Genomic DNA, 18,774 nt, shown 5'->3' with positions numbered 1-18,774 from the left:
TCACCGCTTTGGCTAGTATCACGTATACCATACGTCCAGCGCCTTAGACCGCTCGACCACGAAGAACTTGATAGTGTCATCGTGAAAATTTATACATAATATTAATAAATCGCAACTTCATTACTGCATCATATTTTGGATTTTTATCTGCTTAAAACATTAATGTGTATTATAATAAAGCTACCATTATTTATATTGTTGAATTCTCAAGCGCATAGAGAGCTATTCGCTACTTGCACAGTTCCGCCATTATGCACTATGTGCGGGAGAGCCTCGAACTGGCAGCATACATGAAAGGAAGAATTATGTAACCTTACACAGAACGTTATGACTAGTTCAATTCCCATTCATGTATGCTGCCAGTTCGAGGCTCTCCCGCACATAGTGCATAATGGCGGAACCGTGCAAGTAGCGAATAGAGACAATTAATACAAGGGTCCTATGAATAGGCCTACATACACAATACATAAAATCGATTTTGATATCGGCCATGTGCTCTGCTGTGCATGTGGTTTCCCGCAGTGGCGCTGGCGGAAGTTGTATTACGAAGTGCATCCGAACTCCATTTTGAAGCAAATGATTTTGACAAGGCATTGGATTGTTCCAGTTTGCATCCTAAATCCACATTTAGACCCCTAATTTTATTTACAAAATCAAAAGATTAGATTATCATAACAACAAAACGGTAATCTTTTGTCGGGTCTAATGTGAAAATTACATTAAAAAAATACAGTTTTTACAGAATTAATTTTCACTTAATTCCAAAAAAAAAATGGCGTATATAGGATTGAAATAAATGATCTACCTTCTATACTAGATCAATTGTGACGCAAGTTGTTATCAAAAATTGTTGTGATAGATGTACAGTTAATATTCATATATTCCATTACCTATCTGATGGTACAGTTTTTACACAGAAAATATTTATTTGAAAAACCTGCCACTCGGCTTTTTCCGGAAAGGTCACAGGGTCGCCGTGACCTGTGCAATAATTACAATTAAAATTTTTCTTATTCTAACAGCAAGCGTTTCTAGAATATATTATGGCGAAATGTGGTGTAGGTCACTGCTTATGGTAATTCGATTGCGCTGCTGGGGGGTAGAGCACCAATCTATAAGGACCAACGCCTGACGGCGTTGATAATAGTGCTACATATTGCGTTGGTCCTGTATGGACTAGAATAGGCCGGCAGGTTAAAGGTTTACCCATGCATGTCAAAATGCAAATCAAATACCCCCCTCTTTCAATTGTGCGCAGGCAAGTGTACAATGATTCCTGTACGGGATGCTTCAGGCCACATACTAAGCTGATACCATGCATTGACTTTTGCGTGTTCAATTCGTAATTTGTGATGCGATCAAGCAAAATCAGTCGGAACTCGGAAATATCAAATTTTCAGTTTCTTATAGGATAGTAAAAAAATTTACAAAACTGCATTCGGCAGAAAACCCCATTAAAATTGAACAACCAGTTCCAAAGATATGAGCAATTAAAGAGTTTCCAAAACAAGAGGAAACAAAAGAAAATAATACCTTTGATTGGTTATATCTCAAAATCAATATTTGCGAGTTCCGACTGATTTTGCTTGATCGCATCACATTTGCCATTTTTTAAATTGCACGAATTTTCCAAACAACGGCTCCTAGGCTCACGATGATTAAACTTTTGATATCAAATTTTGTATCAACATTCGAAGGAAAGTGTATAGAAAATTATTATATAAATTATTTTGCCATAAATTCATCAGACTCTGATTAAATGTGGATGGAACTAGTGGAGACTTTTTAATTTGGCTGTGTTTATAATAATACATGTATACTGTAAAGATTCGCCTAATGGCGCCCATGGGCTCCCTTGCCTTGAGGTACTTAGTATATATCATGTACAAATAGGGAAATCCTGCTGCTGAAAATCCCAACAAGAATTAAGAGTCCGTGCTCTTATTTGCTGGGTGGCACTTTTTACAGTAGGGCACTTTTTTGGGGCCTAAAATATCTTCACGGGGAATGATGAATTTCAAATGGAATTAGCACATTAACCAATTCTATTTTAAATTCACTCTCCTTCTGTTGAAGATTCGGGTTAAATTTTTCTCAGAGGGTGTGTGAAATTCAAATGGAACAGCCTAATGTGATAATTCTATTTGAAATTCATACTCCCCTGTGGAAGATATTCTTCTCAGGGGTAATGTGGATGTTAAATGGAATAGCCCAATAGGTGCAACTTTTCAACTGTGAATAAAATATTTGTTTTCGGTGTGTACATAGTGTAAGCGAAAAGCGTAACTAACTTTGAAGTAAAAATCATATCTGAACTTTATTTAGCATTAACACTTTTAAACAGATTTTTTTCTCATATATTTTGTTTCCACAAAATCAATAAATCCTATGAAAATCAGTATCTACGAATTCAAAGTTTCGACCATTGACAATTGAAGACCTGAGCGCAAGAAGACCGTAAGTCCACTTGGCCCCTCAACATGTATACACTTAAAAGTTACGTATAGTGGTTTTATAATGTTTAATACATGTTCCAGGGTGAAAACATCGTGAAAGGTTGTGAAAGATTTGTTTTGGCCCCTGAACATGTATAAACATTACCAAACTACACGAAACTATACACAACTTTAGTGTATACATGTTGAGGGGCCAAATTGACTTACGGTCTTCTTGCGCTCAGGTCTTCAATTTCAACCTGACACCAAATAACATTTATTCAAGACCACTGCTTTTATATTACTCACTCACTCACCTTTTATAATAAGCAAGTAAATGGATAATGGCTGGATACCACGATACGTGTGTTTCGTGTAAAGAATTACATCTAAATAACCTGTTATTATAGTATTATTACACTTAAAATTATTTCAATAATGTAAAAGTACAGGTAACATATAAGCCCTACATAAATACAGATTAGCCGTATGTATGCGATGATTGGGTGCAATTGAAAATAAAAATTGTAAAATAATCTCCAAATAATAATTGTTTTTCATTGGTTAACATTAAAATACATTCTTATATGAACATTAACATTAACAAGTCTTTGATTATTTAATAGATTTTTTAAATATTTACATACTCTACCATTTTGGTAAAAATTGTGGTATGGTCGCAAACACATTTTATAGAAAATAAATACTATAAGCGATCAATATTTCCTCCGGCCTGTATTTAATGAAAAAGCATATTTCAATAACAATTTATATACTGAGCCTTGCAATTAAGTAACCCTATTTCAATTCAAACAATGGTATTACCTTAGTCGATGACTTTTGAAATAAAATTAATTTTGTATACAACCAAAGGTGTCTAAATACCCTGTCCATTTTTGTAATCAATTCTTTAATAGTGATGAGGGTTTCCTTACATCACAACAATTTAAATACCTGTGCGCCAATAAATAATCCATAAAAAATACAAATTGTAACTTCCAAAAGTAGTCCGCGTCTATTTGGGAAAAAAGCGCAGTGATTTATAGTGCGCTACGCACAGGCACAACGCCTAGATGTTGATCCACAAGCCTCAGCACACTTTACAGGTTGTCACTGACCACTACGGTCTCACATCATTTCATAAACCATTTAACAACAAATCAGGGATTTTGCTGCTACAAGAACGCCCATCCTAGACATTCCACAAAAAACCATCGCAACCAGGATCAGCTCCCCGAGTTTCGTACGGGTTACAACGAGACAATTAGCAGTAAGTTCCTTGTCCAGGAGAATTTCAAGCTAACTCAATTTTTCCACGAGATCGTACTAGGCACCGCCAGGGTTCGAACCCGCAACCTCTCGCACCATAGTCGAAAGCCTTATCGATTGAGCTAACTTGACTGCTATCGATTGAGCTAACTTGGAATTACCCAGTAAACACAAAAATTTTCTTAAAATATTTGTTCAAAACGTTTAATAACATTTAAATGTCGGGTTATAAAGGTCCATAAAAATAATCCATAAAAATACAAATTGTGCTGATAAATGTATAAGTACTCCGAGGTTGCTCTGATGGAAAATATCTGAATTGGAGTTATTTATTGGAGCACAAGTATTGTTGGTTGTATTAAATGTAAGCAAACTCTCATTACTATCAAATAATGTATTACAAAAATGGAAACTATTATGTAGGCACCTTTGTATTTTTTATCAAAATGTTGTTAGTTTGATAACAACTTTTTCGATTTTATAATATTTGGTACATTTTGCGTTGAGCGGACCAAGCGTGTACGCATTTCTTCAGAATAATAAGGATTGCAAAACTGAGTTGCCTGTGAAGATAATGGCAATATTGCTGTTCTAATATGCGTAGAAATATTATAGATCTGAACTTGATCTTTACTGAAGGAAATTGGAATTTTTCCGAACGACTTCTCTTCAGCTTAAGTTAATTATTACTCACTAAGCTGCCTGACATAATTCGTCTGACCTTGCCCTACGAAATGCACACGGCCATTGCAGTGTAAAACAAGGCCATATTCGGCTATTCCACTTTAAATCCACACTTCCCCTGTGGAATATTTATGAAATTTCTTTATTAAATGTGTTTCAAATGGAATTCAAAAAACTTGATGCAAATATTCTAACAGAATGTTATTTAAGACTAATGTTGACAAAATATTATAAAAAATAATTACCCATAACATTTTACAATCAAATCGCAATCTCTCTATGAATATGATACTATACTTAACGTCAATGCGAAGCCAGAGTGAAAATTGACGTGTATGCGGTTTATTTCGAAACTTGAAATTCGCCGTAGAAGTGATGATGTAACAAGATTAACTACCATACCAATATGTTGAATTTTTGAATATATCGTCTTTCACTACACGAAGGTAGTATTCATCATGCATCATCACCTGTGGAGTTGTCTGCAATCATAGATTTAATACAATACTGCTCTTTTCAAAGATACCAATCTGACAGATGCGAGTGATCAGCATATGGATATTCTATAGAATTACGATTTAGGTCTTTATCACTGTTCTTTGACATCTATGGCCCAATGCAGAGGTACAGCGTGAACGTACTAGTGCCGTGCGATATCAGAAATTGTTTTAACTTATTGCTTTGGTTGTTAATCCTGTTACATCATCACTTCTACGGCGAATAGCTTTTGAAATAGATTCTATGTTAGGCCTATCGATAGTATAATCAAAATGGATAGATTTAAATAATACTCAAATCAATTGTACGACCAGCAGAGAAATTGATAAAATGGTATGACCCATAATAAATTTTGTATAACATAACCATGTTAACAATGAAACTCCTTGTGTTACTACGTACTACTATTATTATTATCCGTTGCCTGTTTGACGTTCCGACAGCGAAAGCAGCAAAGCAAACTAATAAACGTATTCTTGAACTGTGGATTAGCGATGGCGTAGCAGAATGGATTCAATGCACTCGGCAGGTGCGAGGTGAACAAGACAACCTGAGGGGAAAACAGGAGAAGCGTTAGTTTCGAGAAACAAGAAACAGCCCAATGTTGAAACATCATATAAACACATCAAAAGAAATAAGTCCCCCTCTCAAAATTACGTCATAACATCGTAGAATAAAACTTTGTACCAATAAAACTAACTGAGAAATAATTATATGACTGTTTGCTAAGTGTTGTGTGAAAATGAAAGATGTCAATGACTTCATGGCTGAATGAGCCCAAATTAAAGACAAAAACTGCCCGTTCCAAAAATCACAAAGTAGGACTATGCTTGTTAATTGAAAGGTGTATTGGGACAATGAGACTGGCCATCTTACCACTCACTGTGCTGAGCTCTGCATCAAGATGGGGATTTGCATGGCTGAATGATCATCAAGAATGTTCACTTGTGAGGATTTTAAACTGCTCTCAACCAAAGTCCACATGAGTTTTGCATTAGTAACCAAGCCATGAATCAACTTTTGTGACAAGCACGTGCCTACTTTGTGACTTTTGAAAAGGGCAGTTTTTGTCTTCAATATGGGCTCATTCAGCCCTGAAGTCATGGACATCTTTCATTTTCACACAACATTTAGTAAACAGTCATATAATTATTTCAAAGTTAGTTTTATTGGTACAAAACGAAACCTTACAATGCTATGACGATATATTGGGAGGGGACTTATTTTTGTTGATGTGTTTACATTATGTATGTATGCATTATATATTTGCATAATGTCATGCCATCTCTCTACATTTCAAGATTGCAATATAGTAATTCAGCTTCATTCCTTGCAAAATGAACTGGACATCTACTTTGCTAAATTGCTGCTTATTGCTTAAGAGTACACTTAATAAACTGAAAAATAAATCTGTTCATCTGGTCGGGCGGACTGGCCACTGTGGCGTTGTGGCGATCGCCACATGGGCCGCTTGGTTCTGGGCCGCTCAGGGCCGGTTGCTTAAAAAGAAGAGAAAAGAAAGGAAAAGAAAGGAGAGGGGGAGAAAAAAGAGAAAGAGAGAAAAGGAAAAAGAGGAGAAAGAAAGGGAAAATAGAAGAAAAGGGGAGAGAATGGGGAAGGAGTATCTTAAGACATAGGCCCTAGGGCCTGAGGCATAGGTCCAAGAGCCGAAGGCGTAAGGCCCAAGACATAGGCCCTAGGGCTTAAGGTATAGGCCCTAACACTAAGCTATTATAGGCCGGCCACTAGTACACCGTCGCGGCATCACCTACAAATGGCCTTTTGAATCAATTCTCTAGACCGTAAACACAGCAAAAGGCCAATACTCTATAGATGCGATACAGTAAAATTTTTAAATTTTAAACCAACAGCAAAATATTGGGCTGGCTGTCAATGGAATATTGGTATTTCATTGCGGCTGCGGAATGAGGCTAGGGCCGATATGAGCATTTGGTATATAGGCAGACATAGGAGCAAGAAAGGAAAAGAGAAGAAAGGAGGGGGATCATTGAGGGGGATGAGTAATAAGGGCCTACACAGTGTGCCCGCTGTTTGTCTGCATAGTGATAGGGCCTAAGGCCTGTAGAAATAGGGGCTGATAGGCCTACAGACACTCGGCTTTCGAAGTGACGGGGATGTGCGGACATGGGACACCAGTTTGAAACTATACATGCTATCATAGTGGTCTTTTGGTGAGAGCTTCGACGCCATATAACCAAGGGGGTCATTCAGTAAGGAGGCCTCAAAAGGGGGTTCTTTCAGTGAGACTGGGACAAAACTTGGGTTAAAATATAAAAGTTGACAAATTTTTGATAATTGTTTTTCAAAAGTCATCAAAATGGGATTTTTTTTGAGAAACAACGGTGAAAGACTACCAGAAATTTGTCAAAATTCTTTACAAAGGGAGGTCTTATTGTGACAGGAAAAGAAAAAATAGGGGTCATTGAGTGAGGAGTTCAGTAATTCAGTAAAATAAAAAATAAAAAAGTGGTCATTGAGTGAGAAGGAGTTAAAAAATGGGGGTTAATGTGAGTGCCCCCCCTCCCGGCCTTTGGCCCTTTGGACCACCATCAGCTGTCAAAACTAGCACGGCTAGACTATCCTTCGATAAACCTCTGGGACTCTTTAGGGATGGTCCATACAAGCCCCCCCCCCCCCCATGATGACACCTGTAGGCCTATGTGAGTTTCTGACTAAATCAATCTCATATTTGGCCATTTTAGCCTAAAAAGTGTCAATATTTTCACGCTTCGCGCGAATTTATTCCGCTGCATCATCACCAGTTTAGCGTCAATATGCCAAAAATGTCGGTGTGCTTCGCGCGCATTTGTACAATAAACTTATGTCGCCAAAAGGTGCTATTTCAAGAATATTTTTCCAACCCCAATCTCAAAAACAAATCTACGCCACTGTGGAGTTTTATCACGCTCGCTATGAAATGATCAATGCAATTTTTGCCAAAGCTCACTACCATTCGCTAGATGCTGTGAACTACCAAATCGCAATAGTTTAAAAAAGTTGCTATTAACTTTTACCCAGTAGGCCTAAACAATTTTTAGCATTTGTCTTTTAATGATTGAATATATACTCACGATATGATAACACATGCAGTTCTGCAAAGATGTAATTCTATATGTGTGCAAATGAGTCAAAACATAAAACATGCACTACTTATAAATTGAATAACTGTTGGTTTGATCTTGATTATTGCAAGTGAGTGACAATGGATAAAGAATATTTCAAGTCTGTACAAATGGAATTTGGCTTAAGGGATCTAAAATGAGCGTTTATTGCGTTTCGACAGTATTTTTTGTGGGACATGAGAGCACCTCAGACCTATCGAATTGCATTCTGAATACGAAGCATGTCTTTGTGATATCAAATAATTTTCATTTTTGAAAATCACAATATAATACAAATTTTATGACAAATTATAAAAATTTGATATTTTCAAATTTTGATATATAACAGTCCTCGAAGTAAATTATATAAATCTAATGATATATTCTTAAAGTGTATGTAGCAGGAAGGAAAAGCCGACGGTCAATTGAAAATTTTGACCTTTCATATTGAAGATATGGATTTTTTCCCAAAAAGACCTAATTTTTTTGGTGTTTTGGGAAAAAAATCCATATCTTCAATATGAAAGGTCAAAATTTTCAATTGATCGTCGGCTTTTCATCCCACCTACATACACTTTAAGTATAAATCATCAGATTTATAAAGTTTACTTCAAGTACTGTTAAATATCAAAATATCAATTTTAATGATTTGCCATAAAATGTGTATTAAATTGCGAATTTCAAAAATCAAAATTATTTGATATCAGAAGGACATTCTTCGTATTCAGAATGCAATTCGATATGTCTGATGTGCTCTAATGTCCCAAAATAAATACTGTCCAAACGTTCATACCCCAGCCCTTAAGAAATCGTTGTCAAATCCGGGCTTCCTGACCCCCAGAATAGCTAAAACCCTTAGTTGTGGGGCTTCGCCCCTGGATTTCACCAGGGCTTTGCCCTGGACCCTACCAGGGGCCCTTACGCGGCCCCCTGGACCCCATGCGCTAGTCGCTACGCTCGCTTCGCTCTATTTGAGTAATAGGGCCGGTCTTAATAAAGTTGCCACGGCCGCCTAAAATCACCAGTCCGCCCGGGCAGTCCGCCCCTGTGGACTTACTATTTATGATAGGTACGATACCATGCAGGTCTCATCTGAGACGCATGATCAAGCTGACTGAACAGGCACTAAAACAGTCACGGGAGAGTCGTTGAAGAAGCTTTCTAATCGCTGCGCCGTATGTCCTGTAAAGCTTGTAGGCATGTTACATGTCAATGATTCAGTGCCTGACCAGCCAGCCTGATCATGCGTCTAGAATGAGACGTGGTATCGTAGCTATCATAAATAGTAAATAAGTCCAGATGAACAGATTTCATAATTCAGTTTATCTACCTTGATGATTACGTATATTTATAAATATACGAAAATCAACAATTACATATTCAATTAACCTAATACAATAAGGTTCATAAATAATTGTTTATTTGAAAACGTAATCATATTTTTAAGATTTTTTTCTGACAAGTTTTGTAGCAAGAGAATTCTAACTTTGAATATATATATCAATTAAATTGTGGCTAAATTTCAAAATGAGCTCCACATCATCGGGTACCTGTAGTGTAGTTGCGGTTATAAATAGATCACCGAGCCCTATTTTTAACTGTTGTCAAATGAAAAATGGGTGAATTAAATAGAAATTCCGAGTTGCTGTAAAATATGTAAAAAAATAGATCGGGACCAAAAATGTAAAAATAATTTTTCTTTCAAGACATTTCTAAAGAGCAGTACAATAACAGATTTTTTTTTTTTTTTTATTACCGCATATTTTGATATGTGTTAAGGGATCTGGAATGAACGTTTTGAGCGTTTCGACAGTATTTTTTGTGGGACATGAGAGCACATCAGACATATCGAATTGCATTCTGAATACGAAGAATGTCTTTCTGATATCAAATAATTTTCCTTTTTAAATTCACGATATAATACAAATTTTATGACAAATTATTAAAACTTGATATTTTTCACATTTTTGATATATAACAGTCCTCGAAGTAAATTTTATAAATCAAATGATATATTCTTAAATTGTATGTAGCTGGGAGGAAAAGCCGACTATCAATTGAAAATTTTGACCTTTCATTTTGAAGATATGGATTTTTTTCCAAAAAGACCTAATTTTTTTGGTGTTTTGGGGGAAAATCCATATCTTTAATACGAAGGGTTAAAATTTTCAATTGATCGTGGGCTTTTCATCCCACCTACATACACTTTAAGTATAAATCATCAGATTTATAAAGTTTACTTCGAGTACTGTTAAATATCAAAAATATCAATTTTTAATCATTTGCCATAAAATATGTATTACATTGCGAATTTCAAAAAATCTAAATTATTTGAAACCAGAAGGACATTCTTTCGTATTCAGAATGCAATTCGATATGTCTGATGTGCTCTAGTGTCCCACAATCAATACTGTCCAAACGTTCATACCCCATCCCTTAAATTAACTTATATTAAAATATCTTACCTGGTACAGATTAGAAGGCAAGCAAAGCGGTCCACACAAAACATTATAAACAGCGAAAACTGACCACGGTACTCTGGATATCAGCACCACTACTACAATCATACTCAACACTTTAGTAGCACGTATATTCTGGCGTTGTATCTTATCTTTAGACGATTTCAGAGAGCTCCGACTACCAATCTTATTCAACGGATTATGTACTTTAAAAGAAACAGTGAAATTTCCTGTTGTGCGAGATGATTCAGGACGATGCGACGATACTTTCTCAAACTCCTCTGCTTCAATGGTACTTCTGCTTTCCTCGTTGTAGTCTTCTTCCGCCTTCTTGCTCACATGTTTGTCGTTCTCCATAGACTCTTCACCATTTACAAAACCTTTATTTACAACTCCCGTACTCTCGAAACCCTTCTTTGTCTTAAATGACGTTTGTGAATCAGAGCATATGGATTTGTTCAAAGCCAACGTGTTTGAGCGAGCTTTCATTTTCATTGCCTTTCTCATTATGCTGTATATTTTAACATACATTACACATATCATTAAAATCGGTATCCAGGATACATAACAGGTAACAAAAAGAGTGAATAATTTGCTGATTGAGTAGTATGGTATGCATAATACCGAAAGCTGAAATCGGGGTTTCGTTTCTCCGTACATGGGCCAGATAAAGAGAGGACCAAACCAAGATAGAATAGGTATGACCCAGGCTATAGTCATGAGGAATACTGCATGGCGATAGGTCCGCTCTTTAAGGTGCTCAAATGGACGCGTCAACGCTCGGTAGCGATCGATGCATATCACAAGGGTGAATAAGTATGTAGTGTGGCCAGTTACATGGTTAATGTATTTGTAAGCCTCGCAGAGCTCTCTCGAAAAAGGCCAATATCCTAAAATCCAGTACAAAGCGTAGAGAGGTTGTACAAATCCGCCTTCGATAAGATCTACCATTGCTAAGCCACAAATGAAATAGTTCACGTATGTTCGCAGTTGGCGATTGGTGAAGTATGAAACAAGAACAAGGATGTTACCGAAGACTGTCGTGAATGCAACAAGACCACAGATACAAGCCATTAAGATTTTAATTTCGAAAGACCACACTTGCAGGTTGAGTTTCGGGCGAATGGGCCATCTTCCTATTCCTGAGTTTACGGTTGACATATTATATAGTGTCGTTACGTTCCAAAAGTAGTCAGTAATTTCTGTAACTTCTTCATTAACTTCTGTAACTTCTTCAGTTGCAGATGAGCCATCCATATTTAATCCAAGCTAAATACGTCCACTGTGTATTTAATCACAATAATATTGCTGTAATTTTAAAACAAATCATACGATTTCATTCCCCTCTTAACCACAGGTTTGACTGTATTTACCCATTTGAACGCACATTGCTTGTAGATTCCAAATATAACGTTTTGGACGTCTAATAATCTCAGTTATAAATTGTGATACATACCGAAGGCTTCAAAACACTACCCAGTAACTACGCAAATAGCGAGGCCTGTTTGTATTGCAATGTCGATCAATCTGTTTAAATGATGCGTACACTTTTAAATTGTCCTAACAAACATCAGTGCATGCAGCACTCGCTTGCAACTGCTAATATGTTCATCAATATTTCAAATACCATTAATTTCCTATATATGTACATAATGTAGTATTAAGGTGGTACTACACCCCTTGATAAATTTGTGACTATTTTTGCATATTTGTCAAAAAATAATAACACACTGGTAACAAAGTTATATACATTATAGGGGCAAGGAATCCTGGCACTACACTGGAATTTCAGTGACTCAATACCAGAAGTACGTTATTTATGATAAGAAAATAGGTACCACTAGAACGTATCTCATTTCTTAACATATATAATGAACCACTTGTCTTGAATCATTGAAATTTCAGTGAAGTAATTAGATTCCTTGCCCCTATAATATAGATAACTTTTGTTACCAGTGTGTAGTTAGTTTTTAAAGAAAAATGCAAAATTAGTTACAAAATTTATCAGGGGGTGTAGTACCACCTTACGCGCATTGTAAGAAATTTGATTTGTTTATGTTTCAAACACCTTTCAAAAAGAATACATTTAAAATATGTGTCTAATTACGAGTAAAAACCGCTGTGATGATTAGAGTGCGCTACACACATGCATAAAGTCGCAAGCCTCAGCACACTATACAGGGCCACTATTGTCAACGACACATTATTAAATAAGTCATTTAACATCAATCAGGGACTTGTAGCTAAGGAGCACCCACCAATTATATACCACTATAAACCATCGCAATAAAGATTTACCAACAACCAAATTGGCAACAATCAGCGAAATGTAGCAACAAAACCATAATGTGATAATTGTATATTTGGCAACAATCAGCGAAATGTAGCAACAAAACCATAATGTGATAATTGTATATATGCCAACAATCAGCGAAATGTAGCAACAAAACCATAATGTGATAATTGTATATATGGCAACAATCAGCGAAATGTAGCAAAACCATAATGTGCATGTGTTGTATTATTGTTTTGTAACTTGGATATAGATATTGAAACAAATGGGTTATCTCAAACAATGAAATAGAAGTACTTACACGAAAAACTCACTAGATCTGTATCGGCTAAAAGTATACGAGCGTACACTTATTTACACGGTGTTCCCTGGATAGTGATTGGAATCAATTACGGTTCTGTAGTTTTGTATCATACGCCAACTGATAGCAATGACTCACGAACTAAACGTCTGAAACTTGTAAGGACCAAATCGTGATATATTAAAATCCAATCCGTTTTAGCAGTCCACGTTGCGAAGGATACACGAAATTCGAATTACAGCAACATACAGAGAAGGTGATAAACTCACTGGTAATGAAGTGGCTAGAAAACAGCCAATGTCATTAAATCGATGATTCTATCATTATCATATTTTACAACTAGCAACCATCATTAAACATTTTGATTGGTTCTCAAATCGACACGTGTTTAATTCCGTTGATGAGAGTGACAATGAAAATGAGCACATGTCATTCAGTGTTAGAATTTCTCAAACGAAAACCAACTAACATCTCACCAAGCCCGAACATTACGTTACACGCCCATTATTTCTGGTAATGGTCTGTTTTGAATTATTTATCTTACATATGTCAGATTCCCACACCCTACCTTGGTGTCATTATACACCGGTATTGTTTATTATTAATTTAGATATAATGTTTTTTTTCTTCACTTTTTACTGGGAAAACCTGACAGCACCTTACATAATTTGACAAATTCCTTGTAAGTAAAGAGGATATCTGATAAAGCTATACATCACTGCACTAAAAGTTTTGGCTGTCACTACTTTGATTTAGATCTATTGTACTGGGAAAACCTAACAGCATTTAACATAATTTTGACACATTGCATAAGCAAAGCGATGTTGATAGGCACCACTGCACTAACAGTTTCGGCAGTAACTATACTTTGATTTAAACCTATTTTACTGGGAAAACCTGGCAGCATTTGACATGATTTTGACACATTGCATAAGCAAAGATGTTTATAGGCACCACTGCACTAAAAGTTTCGGCAGTAACTATACTTTGATTTAAACCTATTTTACTGGGAAAACCTGGCAGCATTTGACATGATTTTGACACATTGCATAAGCAAAGATGTTTATAGGCACAACTGCACTAAAAGTTTCGGCAGTAACTATACTTTGATTTAAACCTATTTTACTGGGAAAACCTGACAGCACGTCGAATGATTTTGACACATTGCATAAGCAAAGATGTTTATAGGCACCACTGCACTAAAAGTTTCGGCAGTAACTATACTTTGATTTAAACCTATTTTACTGGGAAAACCTGGCAGCATTTGACATGATTTTGACACATTGCATAAGCAAAGATGCTTATAGGCACCACTGCACAAGCAAAACTCTGATTAGACATACTTTGCATCAAGAATATTGACCAGCGGCAAAGTACGGCGTGGGTTCGAGTCGATGCTCTGCCAAATTAGTTTATTTTTTGAAAATTTAATTTGAAGGGAAATGTGACTAGGCGAATATACATGGCGGTGTATTACTGTGTCGTGTCTTTTTGTTGACAATGTTGATAATGGCGTTGCTAAATTGTGTCAAACAAATGACAAATGATGCATGGACATGATGGATGGCAGTAATTACCTACATAATCGATTTCATATTCTTTTCTAAATTAATATCAAAATTACCATTGAATAGCAGATTATAGCACTGTCAAAGCACTTATGGTAACCTAGTTTTGTGTAGAGCAATTTGTTTTGCTTTTGTATTATATACTTGTATATGTTGATATAAATGCTTTATTGATCGAAATGTCGCAATCTAGACAAAATCGACTTTTGGAATGGCCCATTTTTTCTTAAGCTGTGTTCGATGATTTCCATTTCTAAATCAATTACTTCATAATGCCTTGACCTAATTTTAAACACATATCCTGGATCTGTATTTCAATTTTGAAATCTACAGGTTATCCAAAAAATCTTAACAGGCGGATGGCGAATAATTTTAGAAGAATGGTGAAACCTATGGGAATAGAAAAATACCTCATAGCTTTTCTAAAATCATTAGCCAACAGAATGTTAAGATTTTTTGGGTAGTAAGCTTAAGGTACGACACTACCTCCGGTATTAAACCTACAAATTCTTACATGTAGGTTATGCCGATAAATCATGTATATACTTTCTCTTGATATCACCCGATTTGAGGTCAATAGAGATATATCAGACTGAGTTAATTACGATTTATCCAATATAACTTGATGCTTGGGCGAGTTCTGGCGCGAAAAACATTCATTTGATATTGGCAATAAAAGATCCCCGCGTTCCCGGATGCGTTCAATTTTTTTATCAGTCGTAACTTCTTTCAGACACGCTTGACTCATGCTTGGCTTGTAGGTCAAACTATACTTATTCTGAATCATTTAGATTAGTGGAGTATTGTGGTATGGTTTCTAACAAAATTTTAGCGAGTAAATGGGTATTCGCGTCTCTACGTCCCATAATAGGCATCACTGAACTTATTTGGCGCAATTCGTTAATATTGTGTGCATTCACAAAGTAGTCATATTGGGTAAATAATAAAAATGGACTAACCTACTATTGACACATTTTGGGAAACATGATGAAATAAGAAAAAACTATGCTTTCCACTGATATCAAAATAATTGGAAAAGAGAACATTTCTGCGTTTTACTGGAACAGCTTGTGAGCATTTTGCATGATGTTGAAAAATTACATAGGTAAAGAGATGTTTATATAGACATTAGACGTAACATACCGGAGACACACTATTCTTCCAAAATGTAGTTATTTTGATATCAAACTAACAACAACATCATTATTAAACGAACGCAAACTGATGTTACAAGCGGTTAATAAAGTTCTTTGGCGGTACATATTGAAATAACTTATAATGTTGTTGGACATAGAGTACGTGTATGATAGTGCAAAGCCATTCAATATTTTGAATTTTTCCTATACAAAACACCTATGAAAGTTATTTGGATTCAAAACACTAATTAACCATCAATTCTAAAGAAAATACACCAAGAATACAAATGTTTGTTATTTTCGATACTATGATGACGTGTGGTTGTAAATGGTGACTTGAATAAGTTTTGTAATTAAATTTTGTCAGTGAGTATGTATTGAACTCACAATGCAAAGAGTTCTTGAGAAATTTGCCACACACATTTTGAAACTTTCCTACTAGACACCAGCATCAAATATAAATATTTACATGTATATTAAAATGCAATTTGTGCAATTCTTAAAGGTAAAAATGAAGTCCACAAATGGATAAATTGATACTGTTTAGTTCCGAAATTCGACGTTGTTTTAACCCAGAATTGTAGTCCACCAAATGCTTTTGTGTGTTTTCTGTATCTCTGAGACCTGACTCAGAACATATGTGATGCCACCCTTCAGCATTTTGAAATAAATGACCCAACCCAAAAATGACAGAGACCCCTTCTTTGAAAGTGAAGCACAATGGGGAATTACGGGATTGGTTACATTCCATTGATTGATTACGTGATCGGTACGACACTTTTCCGTAAATGCGAATTCACGTCTTCGCGTCCCGTATAAAGGTACTTATATGCCACTGGAACTAAACTTATTGGTGCAGTTCGTTAATATTGCATTTTCAAAGTAGTCATTGATTGAGTGAATAATAAAATGGATTAACCTCCTATTGGTTTACAAATTCCAGACAAAATATAATATTTCACATGAGAAACATGATAAAAATATGAAGAAAAAAATGCTTTCCACTGATATCAAAATGTTGGAAAAAAATTTCCGGCGTTTTACTGGGAAAACCGGAGAGCACTTTGCATGATTCTGACAAATTACATAAGTCAAAAGAGATCTTTATATAGGCATCACTGCACTATAAGTTTCGGCAGTCACTACTTTTGATTGAGACCTACATCATGTATTGCATCAATCAATTTACTGTATTGTGTACATGTACTGTAAACATGGTAAACAGGTAAACATGTTATTTTGTTGACAATGACAAGCGATGCATGGTCATGATGGATGGCACATACATTAATCGATTTTAATTCTTAATTTAAAATCCAAGTTACTTAGCTAATATTGAAAAGCTCTACCAAAGCACATAATTACAGTATATCATGCTTTTGGTAATCCAGTTTTGTGTAGAGCAAATTTCAATATGCATCTACCTGGTATACTAGCTAGGTAAACATAAGATTAATTTTTTCCCAAGAGAAATCTTTCCCTAAAGAAGGGCTGAGGAACGATTAAATCCTACTCATGTAGAGCAAATTTGTTTGTAAAATGAATACTATAACTCGAAAACGAAAAATCGAATATTAATGAAATTTTTGAAATTAGGTTTGTCGTCAATATATCGATCCATATTGGATAAAAAGAAGATACTGAAATCACGACATTCACAGGCAAACCTTTGGCATAAACCTATTCTTTAAATAGATCAACTCATGACTACTTTCACTTAATATAACCCGATTTAAGGTCAATGATAGATATTGCGATTAATCATCGCGGTTTACCAGATATTACGGTGCTTGCGGGAAATTCTGGCGCGAAACTCGTCCATTTGATATTAGCAATAAAAGATGCACTTAATGTTTTTATCAGTCGTAATAATTTCCTTCAGACATGTTCATGCTTGGTTTATCCTCGCGGCGGAGATGCAAAAGTGGCCAATATTATATCTAAAACTTTCAAGGTCACAATAAATGATAACCAAGTTATTTATTGTAGTATTACACCAATTATGCTAATATTGTTATTTCAATTTAGATTGGTCAAATTGGCCTCATTTCTATAACCTCTGGGTACCACCGGCCATTCAGTTTTCTGTCCAGGAAACACAATGGATCTTTGGACAGGCATCTGATGGCAATGACATCATAATAACCAATGACAATGACATCCACGCGAATGTTATTTGTTATTTATTACTCGTAACATATCAGAGACACACTATTCTTTCACAATTCACTTATTGTGATATCAAACTAACAACAACATCATTATTACAACTAACGCAAACTGATGTTACAAGCGGTTAATAAAGTTCTTTGGCGGTATATTTTCCAATAACTAATAATGTCGTTGGACATGATGTAGCATACGTGTGTGATAATGCAAAGCCATTCGATAAAAATTTCTTCACAAATTGATTTTTAATATTTTGGGAAAACTCTGGACATCAACTAAATCAGTGCCATGCATGTTTGTAAGTGTTCATTGAATGAAATTTCTTTGTATTATGTCAAAAATCTTTCAAATTATTTTATTGATTTTTTTTTCTTTCTGTCACGTATTTAAACATTTTAGAGTCCTTTTTGACCGAACCCTGCGAACGGATTTAAAGATTATTGTCATGGATTTAAACATAGACTTTTTGAACCCTGTGCACAGAGACTGATAATAATAAAATGAATAAAATGTTTTGATATAAAATCCAAAATACAATGGCTCACACTACAAACATCGCGACTTAATTGCCTTTTGAGATAACAATAATTATCAAGTTCATATGAGTGAATCTTGTCTCCTATACAAAACGCATATATAAATGCTATTTTGACTCAAAACAATTAACCGTGAGTTGTGACGAAAATACACCAAGAATACAATGTACAGTGTGTTTCTTATTTTCGATACAATGATGAGGTCTGGTCATCAGCCTGACCGAAATGGCGACTTGAATCTGTTTTGTTATCAAATTATTTAAACCATTGTATTTACTTTTAACACTGACACACAAGTATGAGT

At 35.4% G+C, this 18,774-nt stretch overlaps 1 protein-coding gene across 1 annotated transcript; it reads right to left on the bottom strand.

Moving 5' to 3' along the window:
• Positions 1 to 5,277: 5,277 nt before the first annotated feature.
• On the bottom strand, positions 5,278 to 11,743 carry LOC140163992 (muscarinic acetylcholine receptor M2-like). The gene is made up of 2 exons (XM_072187276.1): positions 10,474 to 11,743; positions 5,278 to 5,436 (listed from the first exon to the last, which is right to left on the bottom strand). Exons 1-2 carry the CDS (start codon positions 11,722 to 11,724, stop codon positions 5,281 to 5,283), a joined length of 1,407 nt encoding a protein of 468 aa, XP_072043377.1. The 5' UTR covers positions 11,725 to 11,743; the 3' UTR covers positions 5,278 to 5,280.
• Between the last annotated feature and the right edge of the window lie 7,031 nt (positions 11,744 to 18,774).

This window comes from Amphiura filiformis, chromosome 11 (genome assembly GCF_039555335.1).
Source record: "Amphiura filiformis chromosome 11, Afil_fr2py, whole genome shotgun sequence".
Classification (NCBI taxonomy): Eukaryota; Metazoa; Echinodermata; class Ophiuroidea; order Amphilepidida; family Amphiuridae; genus Amphiura; species Amphiura filiformis.
This window is presented reverse-complemented; position numbering and strand designations above follow the sequence as displayed.

Excerpts from the sequence above, each read along its gene's own strand:
- LOC140163992 (XM_072187276.1), bottom strand. The coding sequence starts at position 11,724 with ATGGATGGCTCATCTGCAACTGAAGAAGTTACAGAAGTTAATGAAGAA. Across the intron at positions 5,437-10,473 it reads TGCCTTCTAATCTGTACCAG|GTTGTCTTGTTCACCTCGCA; the intron begins GTAAGATATTTT and ends TTTTCCCCTCAG.